The 17,549-nt window shown below is 37.4% G+C and overlaps 1 protein-coding gene across 2 annotated transcripts in view; it reads left to right on the top strand.

Moving 5' to 3' along the window:
* The window catches only part of shq1 (SHQ1, H/ACA ribonucleoprotein assembly factor), an 87,708-nt gene that overhangs the window by 20,309 nt on the left and 49,850 nt on the right, over positions 1-17,549 (top strand). For both annotated transcript variants that reach the window (XM_077529764.1, XM_077529765.1), the window contains exon 8: positions 8,264-8,421. In XM_077529764.1, coding sequence (XP_077385890.1) covers positions 8,264-8,421 — 158 coding nt within the window. The remainder of the gene's footprint in view (positions 1-8,263; positions 8,422-17,549) is intronic.

Here is a 17,549-nt window from a genome sequence, read left to right as displayed (position 1 = left end):
ATTTCTTTTGGCTGGACGGTAGGTTTATTTCATGTCTTAAATTTATGTTTCTGAAATACTTCACAATGTGCAAATATTCTGTTTAATTGTGTTGGTGTCTGTCTAAAGGTTAAATATTTATATTTAACATTAAATTATCAACCTTTTGTTTTCCTGATCCTTATTTTGAAGAGAAAAAACAAACAAACCAAAAAACAATTATAACTGTCAATAACTACTAATAAATATTTAAACTGATACATGTGTACACACTGGAATAGCGGAACAAACAAACAATAGAGGAATTTAGGGGATTTTCATTTTCAACCTGGATAGATTTTTATTTTTTGTTTTATAAAAAGTATTTACGTTACAAGAAGTCAAGAGAGACTGCCTATTTTGTTTTTCATAAAAAAAAAACTTTATTTTCATGTTAAAAATGCACTTTCAATAAAGTATTTGGAACTCCGTTTCTACTGCATTATTTTTACGTTGAGATGGTGTTATCGGCAGCTGCTGAAAGTAACTAAAAAAGTAACTTTTAATCTAACTTAGTTACTTTTAAAATCAAGTAATCAGTAACGCAATTTAGTTACTTTTAAAACCAAGTAATCAGTAAAGTAACTAAGTTACTTTTTCAAGGTAACTGTGGCAACACTGCTTGTAAACAACATAAAGTCATGGCCCTCCTGAGCTTCCAGTTATTTCTATAATGCTGTTTTTTTCTCTGATCGAGTAATTGGAACGGATACTTTATTGTCACACACAAAAAAAAACATTCAGGGAAATTTTGTCTTTGTCTTTGTCATCTTTTATTATTATAATTAAGGGTTAACAGAAAAATTGAGCAAATATGCTGGGTCAGAAATATACATACAGCAATGGTATGTTTGGTTGCATGTCTCTTTGGCCATTTTTACTTAAATTAGGCGGTTTTGGTAGCCATCCACAAGCTTGTAAGCTGGTAAGCTTGTGGTTGAATGTTTGACCACTCCTCCTGACAGAATTGGTGCAATTCAGTTATATTTGTTGGCTTGCTTACATGGATTTGTTACTTTAGCATTGTTCTCATGGGGTTTAAAGGCCTAAATACACCAATCCGACTCGGCCAAATGTGACCGACGCCTACCCCTTGTGGCATCGGCCCAGACGTCGGCACGTCGCATATCAAAATTATGTAAATACACACCGCACCGACCACGACTATTACGTACCTTCAGCGCATGCGGGACAAGTAATTCACCTCCACACCATCGGTGGTGGTAGTCATTCTTCCTAAAGGTAACCGGGAACCTCTTTACGGGGGCGGGATATAAAAACGTAAACAGTGCATGCGGGTTACTTTTTCTCTCATGATGGCTTCCCATGTGAATGAAACCCTCCGGCTTTTTGCACAGTATCGTATATAAAAGTGAATTCTACCTGCTATATCCAGTAGGGATGTCCTGATCCGATCACGTGATCGGAAATCGGGGCCGATCAATGTAGTACTTGGTTTAAGCACTGTCCACTCACCATATAAAAGGTGTTGGGGTAGTTCTGTTTTAATTAATAAATAAGTAAATAAAATTCTCCCTAATAAAATGCCAAGATATCGGATCGGGACTCGGAATCGGACGATCTCAAAATGAGGTGACTGACACGGACTCGGGTCCAAAAAAGTGTGATGAGGACATGCCTAATATCCAATCGCGTCCCCATGTCATGCCATATTTTGGCTTTCATACCTTTGTTGGTAAACCTTTTAACAGTAATATCATACAATGCCGGTCTCTCTTGAACCAAAGAGACTAAGTCATCTTCACGATCTTCTGTCCAGACATTGTACGTTCAAATGCGGAGGGTACAGCAGGGTGACGATGCGCAAAATGAGCGGGGGAAAAAAATGGTCCAGGCTTTCCATCAGTACTGTTTATCCGCATTCGTCACTTCCTCTTCTTGCCCCGTGCGCTGATTTGCTAGCTAACAGCCAATCACAGTGATCAAATGCCCACACCGATGCCAATTCAACATGTTGAATTTGCTGGAAATGTTACCCCCCAAACACCCCCCCCCCCCCCCCCACCCCCCCACCACCTCGACATATTACTACTCGATCAGATTTTACGACAGTAATTCATACACTGATCAGACGGCGCATGCCGTCGGCCCAACGCTGTCTTGTCCAACTCCCGACATCGGATTAGTGTATCTAGGCCTGAAGTTAGGACTTTGAGAAGGCTATTCTAAAACGTAAAACCTTAATACTAGCCTGCATTACCACTTTAGATGTGTGGTTGGGTCATTGTGCTGTTGAACACCCAACTGTGCCCAAGACCCAACCTCTGGTGCCCCACCGGGAAAACGCCCGCTGGGCCCGCCTTCTCAAGCGAGTGTGACAACGCTACACATACAATTCGTTCCTGTACTGCAAAGACTTGCGAACAGAACATGCGCAGAAGGCAAACAGATACCCTGTTCAATCGAGGTATTCCAAATGTGTTAATATGACCAATCCATTGACAGTTTGAATAACCAGAAGCTCAAGAATGACATCTTGTTTGAATTTAACAGATTTTGAGAGCATGATCATGACTTGTAAGTGGTTCTCCTATATTAAGACAACAATACCCTTCATTGGGCCTTTTAGAGCCACATCAGCCCTCTTTCACTGCAGCTATAGCTGATATATATGTCACCTGACAGATGGGTGCGGATACAAGTGTTAATGAAGTAGAAAGTGGACCCTTTGTGCTCTCTGGTGTCAGGGCCATCACATTGACAGGCCCCAGCTGTCCACAGGGGGCCCATATTCATCCGCCGCTGCAAACTAAATGGACCAGACAGCTTGGCCTTACATACCTACTGAAGCTTGTTATGTCTGGATTTGGCTGCCACTTGGAAAACTAACATTTGACCACAATAAGGGCAACCAGAGATATAGGCCTGAGACGGCCACGGTGTTTGCATTTACATTTGCCATATCCGAATAAGGCCATATTTTGACCCTCATTCATCAAATAAGAGGAATGACGTCATCTGTAGGCGACAACTCGATCAAATGACAACATTGAAAAGATAAGAAAAATTTAATTGAATTGTACAGGTTATGGAAAAAGTTAAACGATTTATGTAGGTTTATTTTTCACAAAAACCTATGGACTAAACGGCTGTGGAGATTTTGATGTCCACTAAATGCTGTAAAGTGGGGACAATTGTGTGATTATCTGCTGAATTTGTAAGTTTGCTTAATTATACAGAAATTAACGATTTTGATTTTTTATTTTATTTTTGCCTGTGAACGCAGAAAAGAACAAGTTATTATTATTATTATTATTATTATTATTATTTATTTATTTTTTATTTTTTTCATTTTTTTATGTTCTCTTTCAGCGAAATCCTCATTATACTTTGACGGCTTTGTGACAAAAATAATATCGAAGACTTGCTTGCAGTGTTTTATTATATTTACACCCCTCCCCTCCACGTGTGAAGTGCCTAAAGAAGAGTACAAACAGATGTGGTTACTCGTGAAGTAGTGTAGGTCTTTGTTTCCAGTCCAGACACACTAAGGATGGAGTCAGGTAGCATCTGCAGGGAGCTAACGTAATGCGGCAGGAATCTCCTTCCCAGCAGATTTCATCTCCCATTGAAGCCAGAGAGGAAGTGCTATGTGTGCATATAATATACCGGTACATGTATGGGAAATGCATACTTTTGGTGTTCTTGGGAGTGTTTTGTTTTGTTTAAACAGTCTAGAACTACATCTTCTTGCTAATTGCCACAAACCTTTACTCGTGTAGAAATAGGTCATGCTATTTGCATAAATAAATGTATATATGAAAACATGTTATGTAACTGAAAATGAAAACATTCTTTTTGTTATTTCCCCTTCAAATGTGTAACATACAGAGACATAATAGTCCAAATTCTGCTGTCTGTGGTTATATTTACTTCGTACACTGCCATATGAGGGAAGACTGGTTGGGTTACTGATAAATGTTTTAATGAAGGATATGAACTGTTTACAATGAATAGGGAAAACAGAAGAGGAGGAGGGGTTGCAATTTATGTTGATAAGGTTTTTAAATGTAGTAAAGTTGAACATCTGACAACTGCCATGGATAACGTAATGGAATGTGTGACAATTGAGGTACATATGAAAAATGTACCAAATGTAATTATAAGTTGTATATATAGGACACCTGGGTCATGTCTTGACACATTTAACGATAAACTAGCAGAAATTCTTAGTTATACAAATGATAAAAAAAACGCGAATAATGTGTGGTGATTTTAACATTGACCTGTTAAATCCTAATGGACACCAGAAAACAACCGACTTTATAAATATGATGTATAGTAACAGTTTATTCCCTGTCATTACGAAACCAAGTAGAATAACAATTGATACAGCTACACTAATAGATAATATATTTATAAATAAAATAGATTTTAAAATAGAAAGTGGACTCCTTATTATTGATATAAGTGATCATCTTCCGGTCTTTGCAGTTCTTCATGATTATTTTGAAAAAAAAATTATGAAGCCGTCAACTTACACAATTGAAAAAAGATTAACAACATCTAGGTCCATGGCTGCCTTTAAGCTGGACCTAGAAAAGCATAACTGGTCTGAGGTCTATTCAAAAAACGATCCTAACACTGCATATAGTGAATTCCAGTCAACAATTAACTTTTTATACAATAAACACTGTCCAATAGTTCAAATTAAAAGGAAGTATAAAGGTCCAAATAAGGTATGGATGACAAAGGGGATAGAAAATGCATGTAAAAAGAAAAACATTTTATATAAAAGATTTCTTAAAACAAGAACTATGGAATCTGAAACAAAGTATAAGACCTATAAAAATAAATTATTAAATATTATACGTATAAGGAAGAAAGATCATTACCATGCACTACTAGAGCAGAATAAAAAACAATATGCAAGAAATATGGAAAATACTAAATGATGTAATTAAAAATAGATCTAAAAAAATAAATTATCCAGAATATTTTATAAAAGATAAAAACAGTGTAATCGATAAAATTTCAGACATAGTCAATAACTTCAATGAATATTTAGTTAATGTGGGTAGAAATTTGGCAAATGAAATTCCAGAGACAAGAAATAAACATGAAATAGATAAGTACGTTGTAAATAATTCATCCACTATGTTCCTAAATGGTGTTAATGATATTGAAGTATTAAATGTTGTAAAAACATTAAAAAATAAAAAGTCTACCGACTATTTTAATATTGATATGACACTGGTAAAAAGTATTATAGAATATGTTGTAAAACCTTTTACATATATTTGTAATTTGTCTTTCCAAACTGGTATATTTCCATCAAAAATGAAAATAGCAAAAGTAATTCCTATTTACAAAAGTGGTGATAGACATATATTTAGTAATTATAGACCAATATCATTGTTGCCACAGTTCTCAAAAATTCTAGAAAAATTATTTTTATATAGACTGGATAATTTTATTGAGAAACATAAGATTTTGAGTGAATATCAGTACGGTTTTAGAGAAAAACGGACCACCTCAATGGCAGTCATGGAACTTGTAGAGGCAATAGCTACCAACATAGACAATAAAAAATTTACTGTTGGGATATTTATGGATCTAAAGAAAGCATTTGACACCATAGACCATTCTATATTAATGAATAAATTAGTGAAATATGGTATAAGAGGCTTAGCATATAAATGGATAAAAAGTTATTTGGATGATAGATATCAGTATGTGCAGTTTAAAAATACAAATTCAAAACAATTGAAGATTACTCATGGAGTTCCTCAGGGGTCTGTGCTGGGCCCTAAATTATTTATATTGTATATGAATGATATCTGTTGTGTCTCGAAAATACTCAAGAGTGTCTTGTTTGCGGATGATACAACTTTCTACTGTTCTGGAGACAACTTGAAGCAGCTTCTGACTACTGTGGAGTATGAATTAAGTACAATAAAAAATTGGTTTGATATGAATAAATTATCATTAAATTTAAATAAAACCAAGTTCATAGTTTTCGGTACTAGACCAATCACTCATCAAGTTAAAATTATGGTGAATTTAATTGAAATAGAAAGGGTGTATGAAAATAAATTCCTTGGAGTAGTTATTGATGATAAATTATGTTGGAAACCACACATAGAAAATGTTAAAAGGAAAATGTCAAAAATCATAGGGATACTCTATAAAACCAAGGAGGTCCTGAACATGAATTCACTATATACATTATATAATACATTATTATTACCATATTTGACCTATTGTGTGGAAATTTGGGGAAACACATATAAAACAAATACCGACACTGTTTTTAAATTGCAAAAAAGAGCCATAAGGATTATTAATAGATCAAAATATACAGAATCAACACATCCACTATTTATTAAATTAAATACAATGAAATTTTATGACTTGGTTGAGTTTAAAATAGCACAAATAATGTATAAAGTATACAATAATCTACTCTGCCACAGTACTCAAAAGTTGTTTGAAATTAGACACTGTCCTTATGAGATAAGGGGTACAAGTGTGTACAAAAAACCCAAAACAAGAACAAATATTAAGCAAAGGTGTGTCTCCGTTAAAGGAGTTAATTTGTGGAATAACTTGGGAACTGACCTGAAAAGATGTAATTCACTTGTTGAATTTAAAAGAATGTTTAAAAGTAAAGTTCAATATTATTATTTAAATCAGATATGAGTTAAGAAGATTGTAGAAATGATTTATTCATTTACTTATTTTTCTTTGATGTATTAATATGAGTGTAATGAAATTTGTATATATGTGTGTTACTATTGTGTATTTTTATTTTTATTTTAATTTTATTTTTTTATACGAGTAGCATTATATTTTCTTTTATTAAAAATGTAATTTATTATAAATAAGTGATAGGATATGAAGAATAAGGGGTAGGACTGGATAAGTTTTCAACTTCTTCCTACTCCCTTGAACATATACATAGATATTTATTGGATGTTTCTTTTATTTTTTTTACTTTTAACTTTATGTGTTTATATAATTATACGTGTATATATGCATATGTTCAATAAAACTTCAAACTTCAAACTTCAAATGTTTTAACATGAATTAAGCAGAAAGTAGTTTTGCAAAAACAGTTACTGGTAATTTTTTGAATAGGCTGTAAGTGGAAGATTTAAAAGGAGAGGGCATTTAGTTCATCTGAGTAGCGCTATAACAAAACTGATCATGGAAAATTTATAAATAGCTGTTTCTGAATGAAACCTGTTGTGACATCAACATCTGTTCACTGACATAACTTTTTAATCAGGTAGATACTGTATATTAATTAGGGCTGCACAATATATCGAAAAAATATCGATATCGCGATATTGGCCCTTGCAATATGCATATCGCAAAGGCATGCAATAAGTTTTATATAGAATTTTATGCTTTTTATATGAATTTGACCAGTCAGATGCTAACTAAAATGTGCATCGCCATTCAATAGTTGAAAATTATCAAGACATAATTACAATTAATTAACTAAGATTGCATTAAGGTTGCTTATTTTGCCACATGAAAAATGTTTTTCTTTCATTAGGTAATAAAAATTTAATTTCTTTAGGTGCATGTTAAATATCGCAATAATATCGATATCGCTATGTTCAGCAAGTATATCGCATATCGCATGTTTTTCCAATATCGTGCAGCCCTAATATTAATATTTAAGATTGTCGGCCTAACTCGTTTTGGAACCTGTTATTGTGTCAAATACAGTCAGATTTAATTGAATGATCTTATAAGACAGTGTTACAAAACCTATTGTCGGGCGTCTGACGTCCTTGGTTGGGAAGGAGCAAAATCGGGACAAATCCAGCAACAGTGACAGTATCTATTTTCTATTTTTTTATTGCACACAAAGATGATTGGGCGGGACAGTGGATGACTGGTTAGCACGTCCACCTCCCAGTACTGTGGACTAGGGTTCGAGTCCAGGCTCCGGCCTTCCTGGGTGGAGTTTGCATGTTCTCCCCGTGCCTGCGTGGGTCTTCTCCGGGTACTCCGGTCTCCTCCCACATTTCAAAGACATGCATGGCAGGTTAATTGGGTGCTCCGAATTGTCCCTAAGTGTGCTTGTGAGCTGCCCAAAGCCAGCTGAGATAGGCTCCAGCACCCCCCCACGAACCTTGTGAGGAATAAGCGGTCAAGAAAATGGATGGATGGACAAAGATGATTTCTTGAGGCAGATGTTAGTAGCCATGCTATCCATATTTGATCTGATTTGCCATTTTAATGCTAGGTCTGTATTGTTCTCTTTCAGTTATACAGTTCAGCAACGAGGAGAAAGAGCAGTTGAGAAAATTCAACAACCAGTCGTACCTGCTCGACAAGGCTTCGCGTTACCAAGTGTGGCTCAGCCTAGTGGACATTATACTGGCTTACTCCTATGAAGTGCGTTTGACAGAGGGAGAGCACAATGTAAGTGACTCCTCCTGAGAAGCACTTAGCCTTGGATGACAAAGTGTTCTTTCCTCAAATCCTTAAGACCCCTTTTCCATTTCATTCACGGCCTTAAGAGATTACCAGCGTATCTAAGAGCTGAGTCAAGGCCTCTCTTTGTCAGTCCTTTGCAGTGAGTGCACAGAGGCAAGATGAGCAAGGTGTTTTCCATTGCAGAAGATGACTGGCAAGCTGTAAGATGAAACCAAAATTATACACATGGAAAGACTTTGAACCCAAATTCTATCGAAATTGAAAAAGATTTATTCGGGGCTGGATTTGCTCCTAAAATAGTCATTCGCTAATAGTACCGACATCAATGAATGAATTCCGGTTGGACTCGTAATTTAATGTGACATATTTCAGAAGAAAAAAAGACTAAATAGTAAATGGAGAAGGCTCATATACTCATATCCCGATATATTTTGGCTTAATATCGATATACGATATATATCCAGATATATATATATATCTTTTCCCCCGCAAGAAAATTCTGAGTTGAAGCTAAATATAACATGTCATGAATAGTTTTATTTAGGGATGTATACTTTAGCCAATAAAAAGGTCCGATATATTTATTAATGTCTGTACACTGTTTGCAACACAAGCAGCCTACAATAGACCAAGTCGCGCTGCTTACGTCATGTATAGACCACGTCGCGCTGATTACATCTATCACGCCTTTCGTTCTTGTAGACCGGCCATCTCAAAAAAAAAAAAAAAAAAAAAAGAAAGGAAAAAAAGACCGGCCGCCCCACACTACTGTAGGAGACTACCACATAGCAATCCTCCTCACCAGTGTGGTGTTTTTTCTTCTCCATGGCAGAAGATCAAAACATTTTCAGCAAGGATTCTAAGAGGGGGAAAGAAGGCTTTTGCTCACCTCAAAATCTGTCATAATGGCAGAGCCGTTTTGAACGAACGTGAATGAGGGAGTGGCTGCAGCAGCAGCTAACGGCGCTGAGCTAAAAAACCAGTAAGGCAGCAGAAACAAGGCTAAAGCCATGAGTGCCAAAGTGATGGCATTTATTAGCGTTAGACAAGCAGCCGTTTTCTGTAGCTGACCCACGTTTTTGAGATTTAATAGCACATTTGGAGCCACGTTGCAAGTGGCCACAGCTTGATTGACAGGAACGGACTACAAGTAAGTTTCACCGCAGTTGGAGGGTGAGTGTGTTGTGCTGTAGAGTGCGAAGTGTCGCCCCTCCTGTAAGCGCCATTTCATTTGATTTGAAATGAATGTCATTTGAGTTTAGATATATATATATTTTTGGCAATATATTTGATTTAAATATTTGAATATTTTCTCAGTTGATTCTTGATGAAAAACAAACGACATTTTTTGTGTATATTTTCTGTATTGAATTACCTATAGAATGTTGCGATAGGGGGCGCAAGTTTATTGTTGTTATTGTACACGAAGAAGAAGTGCGATTCTGTACATTGTTGAAGAAGGAAATAAAAGACGGTTGCAGCAACACGGTCTTTTTACCGTGCTGTTGTGACGCATAAAAAAACAAGTCTGTCAGCCATTAATCGAAGAGGTGAAGGAACCAAATGAAACGACGAACAATTCACCTCTACATTAAGTAAAAAGACCACGCTCATCGAGAAACGACGAGCCGAGCCGAGCACCTGCAACGAACCTTCAGGAAGCAACTACGAACTGGTAATGTTCAGAAATTCGCCAAAAGAAGAGAAATAAGAGGAAGAGTGTGGTAGTCTTCATTGGATGACACTTAGGAAGAAAGCAACGCATGCTTTGTGTTATTGACTACTTTATTCTCACTCTTATTAATTAAAGACAAGACGTAAGATGGCGGATGACGAGACGGCAGAAATACGACGCAGTGGATGCGCTACCAATGGTGGCCAAAAGAGGGCGACAAAGTACACGGAAAAAGGCCTGGAGGACTTTTTGAATAGACAAATCAACATAAGGAGAACAAAGCTTTCTCAGGTGACGGCGAAGCTGAATAAAATAAATGCTTTGATGACAAATGATGAAGATCCAGATACTGTTGATGAACATTTGAATGAGTTTTCTAAACTCATGAGTGGCTTTGTCCAGTCAAATGAGAACTTCTACATCTGTTACCACAAGAAGAGAAGGATGCTGATCAGGCATATTGGTATCAACCGAAAAAGGAACATTTCAACAGTTTTGTGACAAATGTTGAAAAATGGACAGTTGCAAGACGACAACAATACGAATTGGGACCAAGACGACAATACGACGTGGGACCGGACGACGTGGGACCATATGACAGCGTATCTTCGACAGGAGGAGTGACAAGGAGACGTCCAGGATTCAGCACATCCAGGGCCGGGTCCAGCAGCGGTGGTTCAACTACATCATCATCATCTGCACGTTGGAAGGAACAAGCAGAAAGAGCTTCTGTGATGGCAAAAGCAGAGAAGTTGAAGGAGAAACAAGCTTTTTAGATGGAAGAATTGAAGTTAAAGGCAAGGAAGGAGCAGCTTGAAATGGAAACTCAAATTGCAGCTTCTAATGCAAAGATAAAGGTACTGGAGGAGTGCGAGTATGAAGACAACGGGGACAAAAGTGTACCTTTTGACCCTGCAGACTTATTTAGCAGTTCGCCTCCAGTTGTGATCAACAAACGGTCAGACACTCACTTAAATAAACCACGGTACCAAGTTAAACAGGAAATGCCAACACAGAAGGTTGAAATGGACACTGCGGTTAATTTGTGTGATATAATGCTAAAACAGAATGCCATTACAGAAATGTTGGTTACACAACAGAAACAAGCAAATTTACCTCAGAGAGATGTTCCACTTTTCAGTGGTGATCCTTTAGAGTTCAAACCATTCTTGAGAGCTTTTGATCATACTATTATAAGCAAAATTGATAATGACAGTGACAAGATTTACTATCTTGAGCAGTTCACTAGCGGTGAGCCTAGAGATTTGGTCAGAAGTTGCCAGCACATGAACCCCCAAAAAGGTTATCACGAGGCAATGAAACTGTTGTATTATCATTATGGCAATGACATCAAAATTGCAACAGCTTACCTGAATAAGGCTGTAAACTGGCCTCAGGTGAAAGCAGATGATGCCAAAGCGCTTCATAGCTTCTCACTATTTTTGACTGGTTGCAACAAAGCTATGGAAGACATTCATCATCTTGAGGAACTAGACAATCCTACAAATCTCAAGGTTGTAGTTTCCAAGTTAACTTATAAGATGAGAGAAATGTTTGAAGTTTGAAGTTTGAAGTTTATTGAACATATGCATATATACATGTATAATTACATAAACACATAAAGTTAAAAATAAAAAAAATAAAATAAAAGAAACATCCAATAAATATCTATGTATATGTTCAAGGGAGTAGGAAGAAGTGGAGGGTATTTGCGTTTGACATCCAGGAAAATTCTGGTATGAGAGCCAAGTTTTCAGATTTGGTGAGATTCATAAATAGACAAGCTAAAATAGCTTCAGATCCTGTTTTTGGTGACATTAAAGATGCTGCTGACAAACAGTATTCAAAACCAAACAAGAAGTTTAGACCAAAGGGCAGTGCATTCGCCACTAGTGTGGCACCTGCAACAAAGGAGAAGTTGCCAGAAGATAAAGGCAATATAAAGCAGACAATTGATGTGTTTAAAGGTCCATGCACATATTGTGAGAAAAGCCACTCACTTTCAGATTGCCGTAAAATTAGACAACTGCTTCACAAGGAAAGAATAGAGTTCCTTAAGGGAAAAGGACTTTATTTTTCATGCTAAACACAAGGCCATTTGAGTAAGGACTGTAAGAAAAGATTTCAGTGTGACAACTGTTCCAAGAGACATCCCAGCATTCTTCATTATGCGAAAAAGGAGGATGTAGCAGTTGATAACAAACCCAATGACGACATGGAAAGTTCAGATGCGGAAATTACCAGCCCAACTCCAATCACAAGTGGAACATGTGGTGCCACTGGGGCCGGTAGTAGCAATAGAGTTTTGGCTATTGTGCCAGTCCATGTTAAGCTCAAGAAAAACGACAAAACGATAGACACTTATGCATTTTTGGACAACGGAAGTGATGCAATGTTTTGCTCAGAAAAGCTCATGAGACAACTTGGCATAGAAGGGAAGAAAACTCAATTCCTTCTCCGCACTATGGGTCAGAAGAAGGTAGAGCCAAGTTACATCGTTTCAGGTTTAGAAGTAAGTGGTGTAGCAGAGAATGTGTACATCGACTTACCTGACACATACACACACAAGGACATTCCTGTTTCGAAAGAGAGCATCCCGAAACAAGCAGATTTGGAGAAGTGGCCTCATCTACACAAAGTTGAGCTGCCAGACATTGACGCAGATGTTGGACTTTTGATCGGAGCGAATACTTACAAGGCAATGGAACCTTGGGAAATCATTCACTGTAGAAGTTGGTCCATATGCAGTTTGTACAATCCTAGGGTGGGTTGTCAATGGCCCATTGAACAGGAAGGACTCAGAAAATGAACAAAGTGCATCTGTGAACCGCATATCATTGTCAGAAATTGAAACACTGTGTGTGAAACAGTTCAACCAAGATTTTCCAGAAAAGGCTTCTGAAGAGCGACACGAGATGTCTCGAGAAGATATACATTTCATGGACTCTGTCAAGGACACTGTTAAAAAGGTTGAAGGTCATTATTGTATAGGCCTCCCTCTTAAAGATCAGTCGGTGAAACTACCCACAATCGTGAGTTAGTTGTGCAGAGAGCAGAAAGTCTCAAAAAGAAAATGCAGAAAAACGAAGACTTTCACAAAGAATACACAGCGTTTATGACAGACCTCATAGACAAAAAGTATGCAGTACCTGTGCCAAATGGACAGCTGGAACGAGATGATGGGAGATTATGGTATATACCTCACCACGGGGTGTACCATCCACAGAAAGGAAAACTGCAAGTTGTTTTCGACTGTGCTGTTTCATTTCAGGGCAAGTCACTGAACAAAGAACTGTTACAAGGTCCTGATTTGACTCTTTAATAGGAGTTCTAACTCGCTTCAGACTCGACCACATTGCTTTAATGTCTGATGTTGAGGCAATGTACCACCAAGTGAAGGTTCCGCCAGAAGACACAGACATGCTGCGATTCCTCTGGTGGCCTGAAGGAAAGTTGGATGAACCATTGCAGGAGTTCAAAATGACGTGCATTTGTTCGGTGCAACATCCTCACCGAGTTGTGCCAACTTTGCTTTAAAGAAAACAGCTGAGGATGCCACTCACATGATGTCTCAGATAGCTATTGATGCAGTGCAAAACAACTTTTATGTAGACGATTGTCTGTTGTCAGTTTCAAGCGAAAATGAAGCTTACACTATGGTGAAGGAGTTAACAGAACTTTGTGCAAGTGGAGGATTTCATCTTACAAAATGGAACAGTAACAGCAGAGTTGTCCTTGCCTCCATTCCAGAAAGTGAAAGAGCGTCAGAGGTTAAGACGTTAGATCTCTGTCATGATGAACTTCCCGATGAAAGAGTCTTGGGAGTAAATTGGTGTATTGAAACAGACTCTTTTCAAGTCAAAATCAGTGAAAAATCGATGACACAAACCAGACGAGGAATTCTGTCATTTGTGAGTTCAATTTATGACCCCTTGGGATTTCTATCCCCAACCATTCTTCCAGCAAAAATGATTTTGCAGGAGCTGTGTGGAAGGAAATTCTCATGGGATGAGGACATTCCAGAGGACCTGATCAAGAAATCACAACAGTGGCTGTCAGAATTGACAGGACTACAAGGATTCAAAGTGGACAGATGTTTTAAACCTGTTGGATTTGGAAACATCACATCTGCTCAACTGCATCATTTCTCAGATGCGAGTGAGAAAGGCTACGGTGTGTTTACCTACCTGCGTGTCACAAATGAGAGAGGTGAAGCCCATTGCTCATTTGTGATAGGGAAGTTACGAGTATCACCTTTGAAACAAACGACCATTCCTAGATTAGAGCTTACAGCGGCTGCTGTAGCTGTGAAAATGGACAAAATGATGAGAAGCAAGCTGAAAATGCCGTTGAAAGAATCCATATTTTGGTCAGACAGTAATACAGTATTGAGATACATAGCAAACGACAGTGCGAGATTTAAGACTTTTGTTGCAAATCGAGTATCACTCATCAGCGATCATTCCAAGGTTAGTCAGTGGAGGTATGTAAACTCAGAGAAGAACCCAGCTGACTATGCGTCAAGAGGAATGAAACCAAGCGAATTCCTCTCAAACAAATCTTGGATTCAAGGACCGGATTTTCTCAGACAGGACACAGAATGTTGGCCAGTGTCACCAATGATGTCGGTGGACATTCAAAATGATGCAGAAGTGAAGGTCATGACTATTGATGTTGTGCAAGATGATCCAGTAAATCAACTTATTGTCATTACTCAGATAGACACAAACTGGAAAAGGCAGCAGTATGTCAGAAAGCAAACCGTTTAGCCTAATGCTAACAATGCAAAATGCCATTGATGGTCTAACAAATTGCATATGTAACTAACATATAAACTAACATATAAATAACAAAGTTATTTTTTTACATTATTAATAATTTTATTATTAGCTGACAGTGTTATGATTTCTTTAAAAAAAAAAAAAAAAAGTATATATATATTTAGAGAGAAGCCTTAACGCAGCTAAGTGTTGGGATTGAAATGGAATAAATTTCATGCTTTTTGTTTTTAAGGAGTGTGAGTGAGTGCTAAAAAAAAAAAAAAAAACACCCCAAATGCACTTTGGAGCTTTTTTTTTCTGTTTTAAAATATGTTGCAAGACTTTTTATATTAAGGCTTCAGCCTTAACATAAAAACAACGAATAGGTGAATTTTTCAGTTCAATGGATGTTGAGATTCAAACAGCTTCTATTGAAATTGTCACATCAGCGCAGAAGTTTGACAGCTAGTGACAGTGAAAAGAAAAAGGTGCCAAAAACAAACACAAAGGCTACTTAACAGTCACAGAATTGGAAAATGCAGAAATGGAAATTGTCAACTTTTGTCAAAATCAAAGTTCCAGAGAAGAGATTGTAGCTTTACAGAAGGGTCAAAAGGTCAAACGAACAAGTCGCATTGTGAAACTAGATCCAGTGTTGGATGAAGGTGTCTTAAGGGTTGGTGGAAGATTAGATAAATCTGCTTTACCATCTAATGTGAAACACCCTGTAATACTCCATCAAGACCACTATCTGTCTTCACTGATTCTCAGACATATTCACATGAAAGCAGGTCATAGTGGTAGGAACTTGATGTTATCTAAATTGAGAGAAAAATATTGGGTTCCAAAAGCTGATGCAGCTCTCAGGAAAATCTTGTCGAAATGTGTGAGCTGTAAAAGGTTTTGAGTTAAACCTGGTGAACAAAAAATGGCAAGCCTGCCACAAGACAGACTTGAAACGGACAATCCCCCTTTCACGAATGTAGGGATAGACTATTTTGGACCTTTTGAGGTTAAATGTGGCAGAAGTTATGTGAAAAGGTATGGTGTCTTGTTCACATGCCTTACCACAAGAGCAATTCATATAGAAGTCGCTCACTCACTTGAAACAGATTCATGCATTAACGCATTCAGAAGGTTTGTGGCCAGGAGAGGTCAGGTTTCTGTTATGAGATCAGATAACGGTACAAACCTAGTAGGCGCACAAAAAGAAATGCAAGAAGCAATCAAAAATTGGAACAAGTCAAAAATTGCCGAGTCACTTTGCAAAAAGGTGTTACATGGATATTCAATCCACCTTCAGGGTCTCATTTCGGTGGGATTTGGGAAAGACAGATCCGTTCTGTTAGAAGAATTCTTGTCCAGTTATTGGGACAACAAACACTTGACGATGAATGTCTTCACACTTTGTTTTGTGAAGTGGAGTCTATTATTAACGATAGACCAATCACGAGAGTTTTGAATGATCCAAACGATATCGAAGCATTAACTCCAAATCATTTGCTTCTAATGAAAAGACAACCTGTGTTGCCACCTGGTTTATTTCGAAAGGAAGATTTTTATTCAAAAAGACGATGGCGCCAGGTGCAATATCTATCAGATATTTTTTGGAAGCGTTGGACCAAAGAATATCTCCCACTTTTGCAAGAAAGACAAAAGTGGTTCAATGTAAAGAGAAACCTACAACCTGGTGATGTTGTTCTTATTGTAGATGACAGTGCACCTAGAGGTTCATGGTTAATGGGAAAGGTTGAAAACATAATTTGTGATTCAAATGGTCATGTGAGAAGAGTCTCAGTTAAAACTAAGAGTAGTGTTTTGGAAAGGCCAGTAGACAAATTGTGTCTTTTGCTTGAAATGGATCAATGATGTATGTTTTTGTTTGAATACACAAAGATGATGTGTATATAGTTAACATGGTGTGAATTACAGACAAGTTTAAAATGTCGCATTTTGTAATTTTGATAATTGTTATGCCTTAGCAGTAACAATTAGGGGCCGGAATGTAAGCGCCATTTCAGTTGATTTAAAGTGAATGCCATTTGAGTTTAGATATTTATATTTTTGGCGATATATTTGATTTAACAAACAACATTTTTTGTGTATATTTTCTGGATTGAATTACCTATAGAATGTTGCGATAGGGGGCGCAAGTTTATTGTTGTTATTGTACACGAAGAAGAAGTGTGATTCTGTACATTGTTGAAGAAGGAAATAAAAGATGGTTGCAGCAACACGGTCTTTTTACCGTGCTGTTGTCACGCGTAAAAAACAAGTCTCTGTCAGCCATTAATCGAAGAGGTGAAGGAACCAAATGAAACAACGAACAATTCGCCTCTACACCTCCCTCTTTCTTTTTAACCGCGATTTGCATGATTGAGTGAAGAGAGAGAGCACTTCACAAGTGTGAAGTGTCCCCCGCTCCGCCTCCCACCTCCTGTGCACGAAAGAGGAGGGGCTGGGTCCGCACGGGGCAATGAGCAGAGCAGAAGCGGAGCACGCAGCGCAAGTTTAATTGTATCGATCTAGACGAAATGGCCTAATTCCATATCCCATTTAAAAATATATCGATATAATTTTTATATCGATATATCGCCCAGCCCTACTTAATCTACATCATACAGTGTCAAAAGCCTTTTGCAAAGCCCAGCAGGCAGTTATTTAAAAACGTATTCAAT

The sequence above is a fragment of the Festucalex cinctus genome, chromosome 8, assembly GCF_051991245.1.
Source record: "Festucalex cinctus isolate MCC-2025b chromosome 8, RoL_Fcin_1.0, whole genome shotgun sequence".
Taxonomy (NCBI): Eukaryota; Metazoa; Chordata; class Actinopteri; order Syngnathiformes; family Syngnathidae; genus Festucalex; species Festucalex cinctus.
Note: the sequence above shows the minus strand (reverse complement) of the source record. Positions and strands in the feature narration are given on the sequence as shown.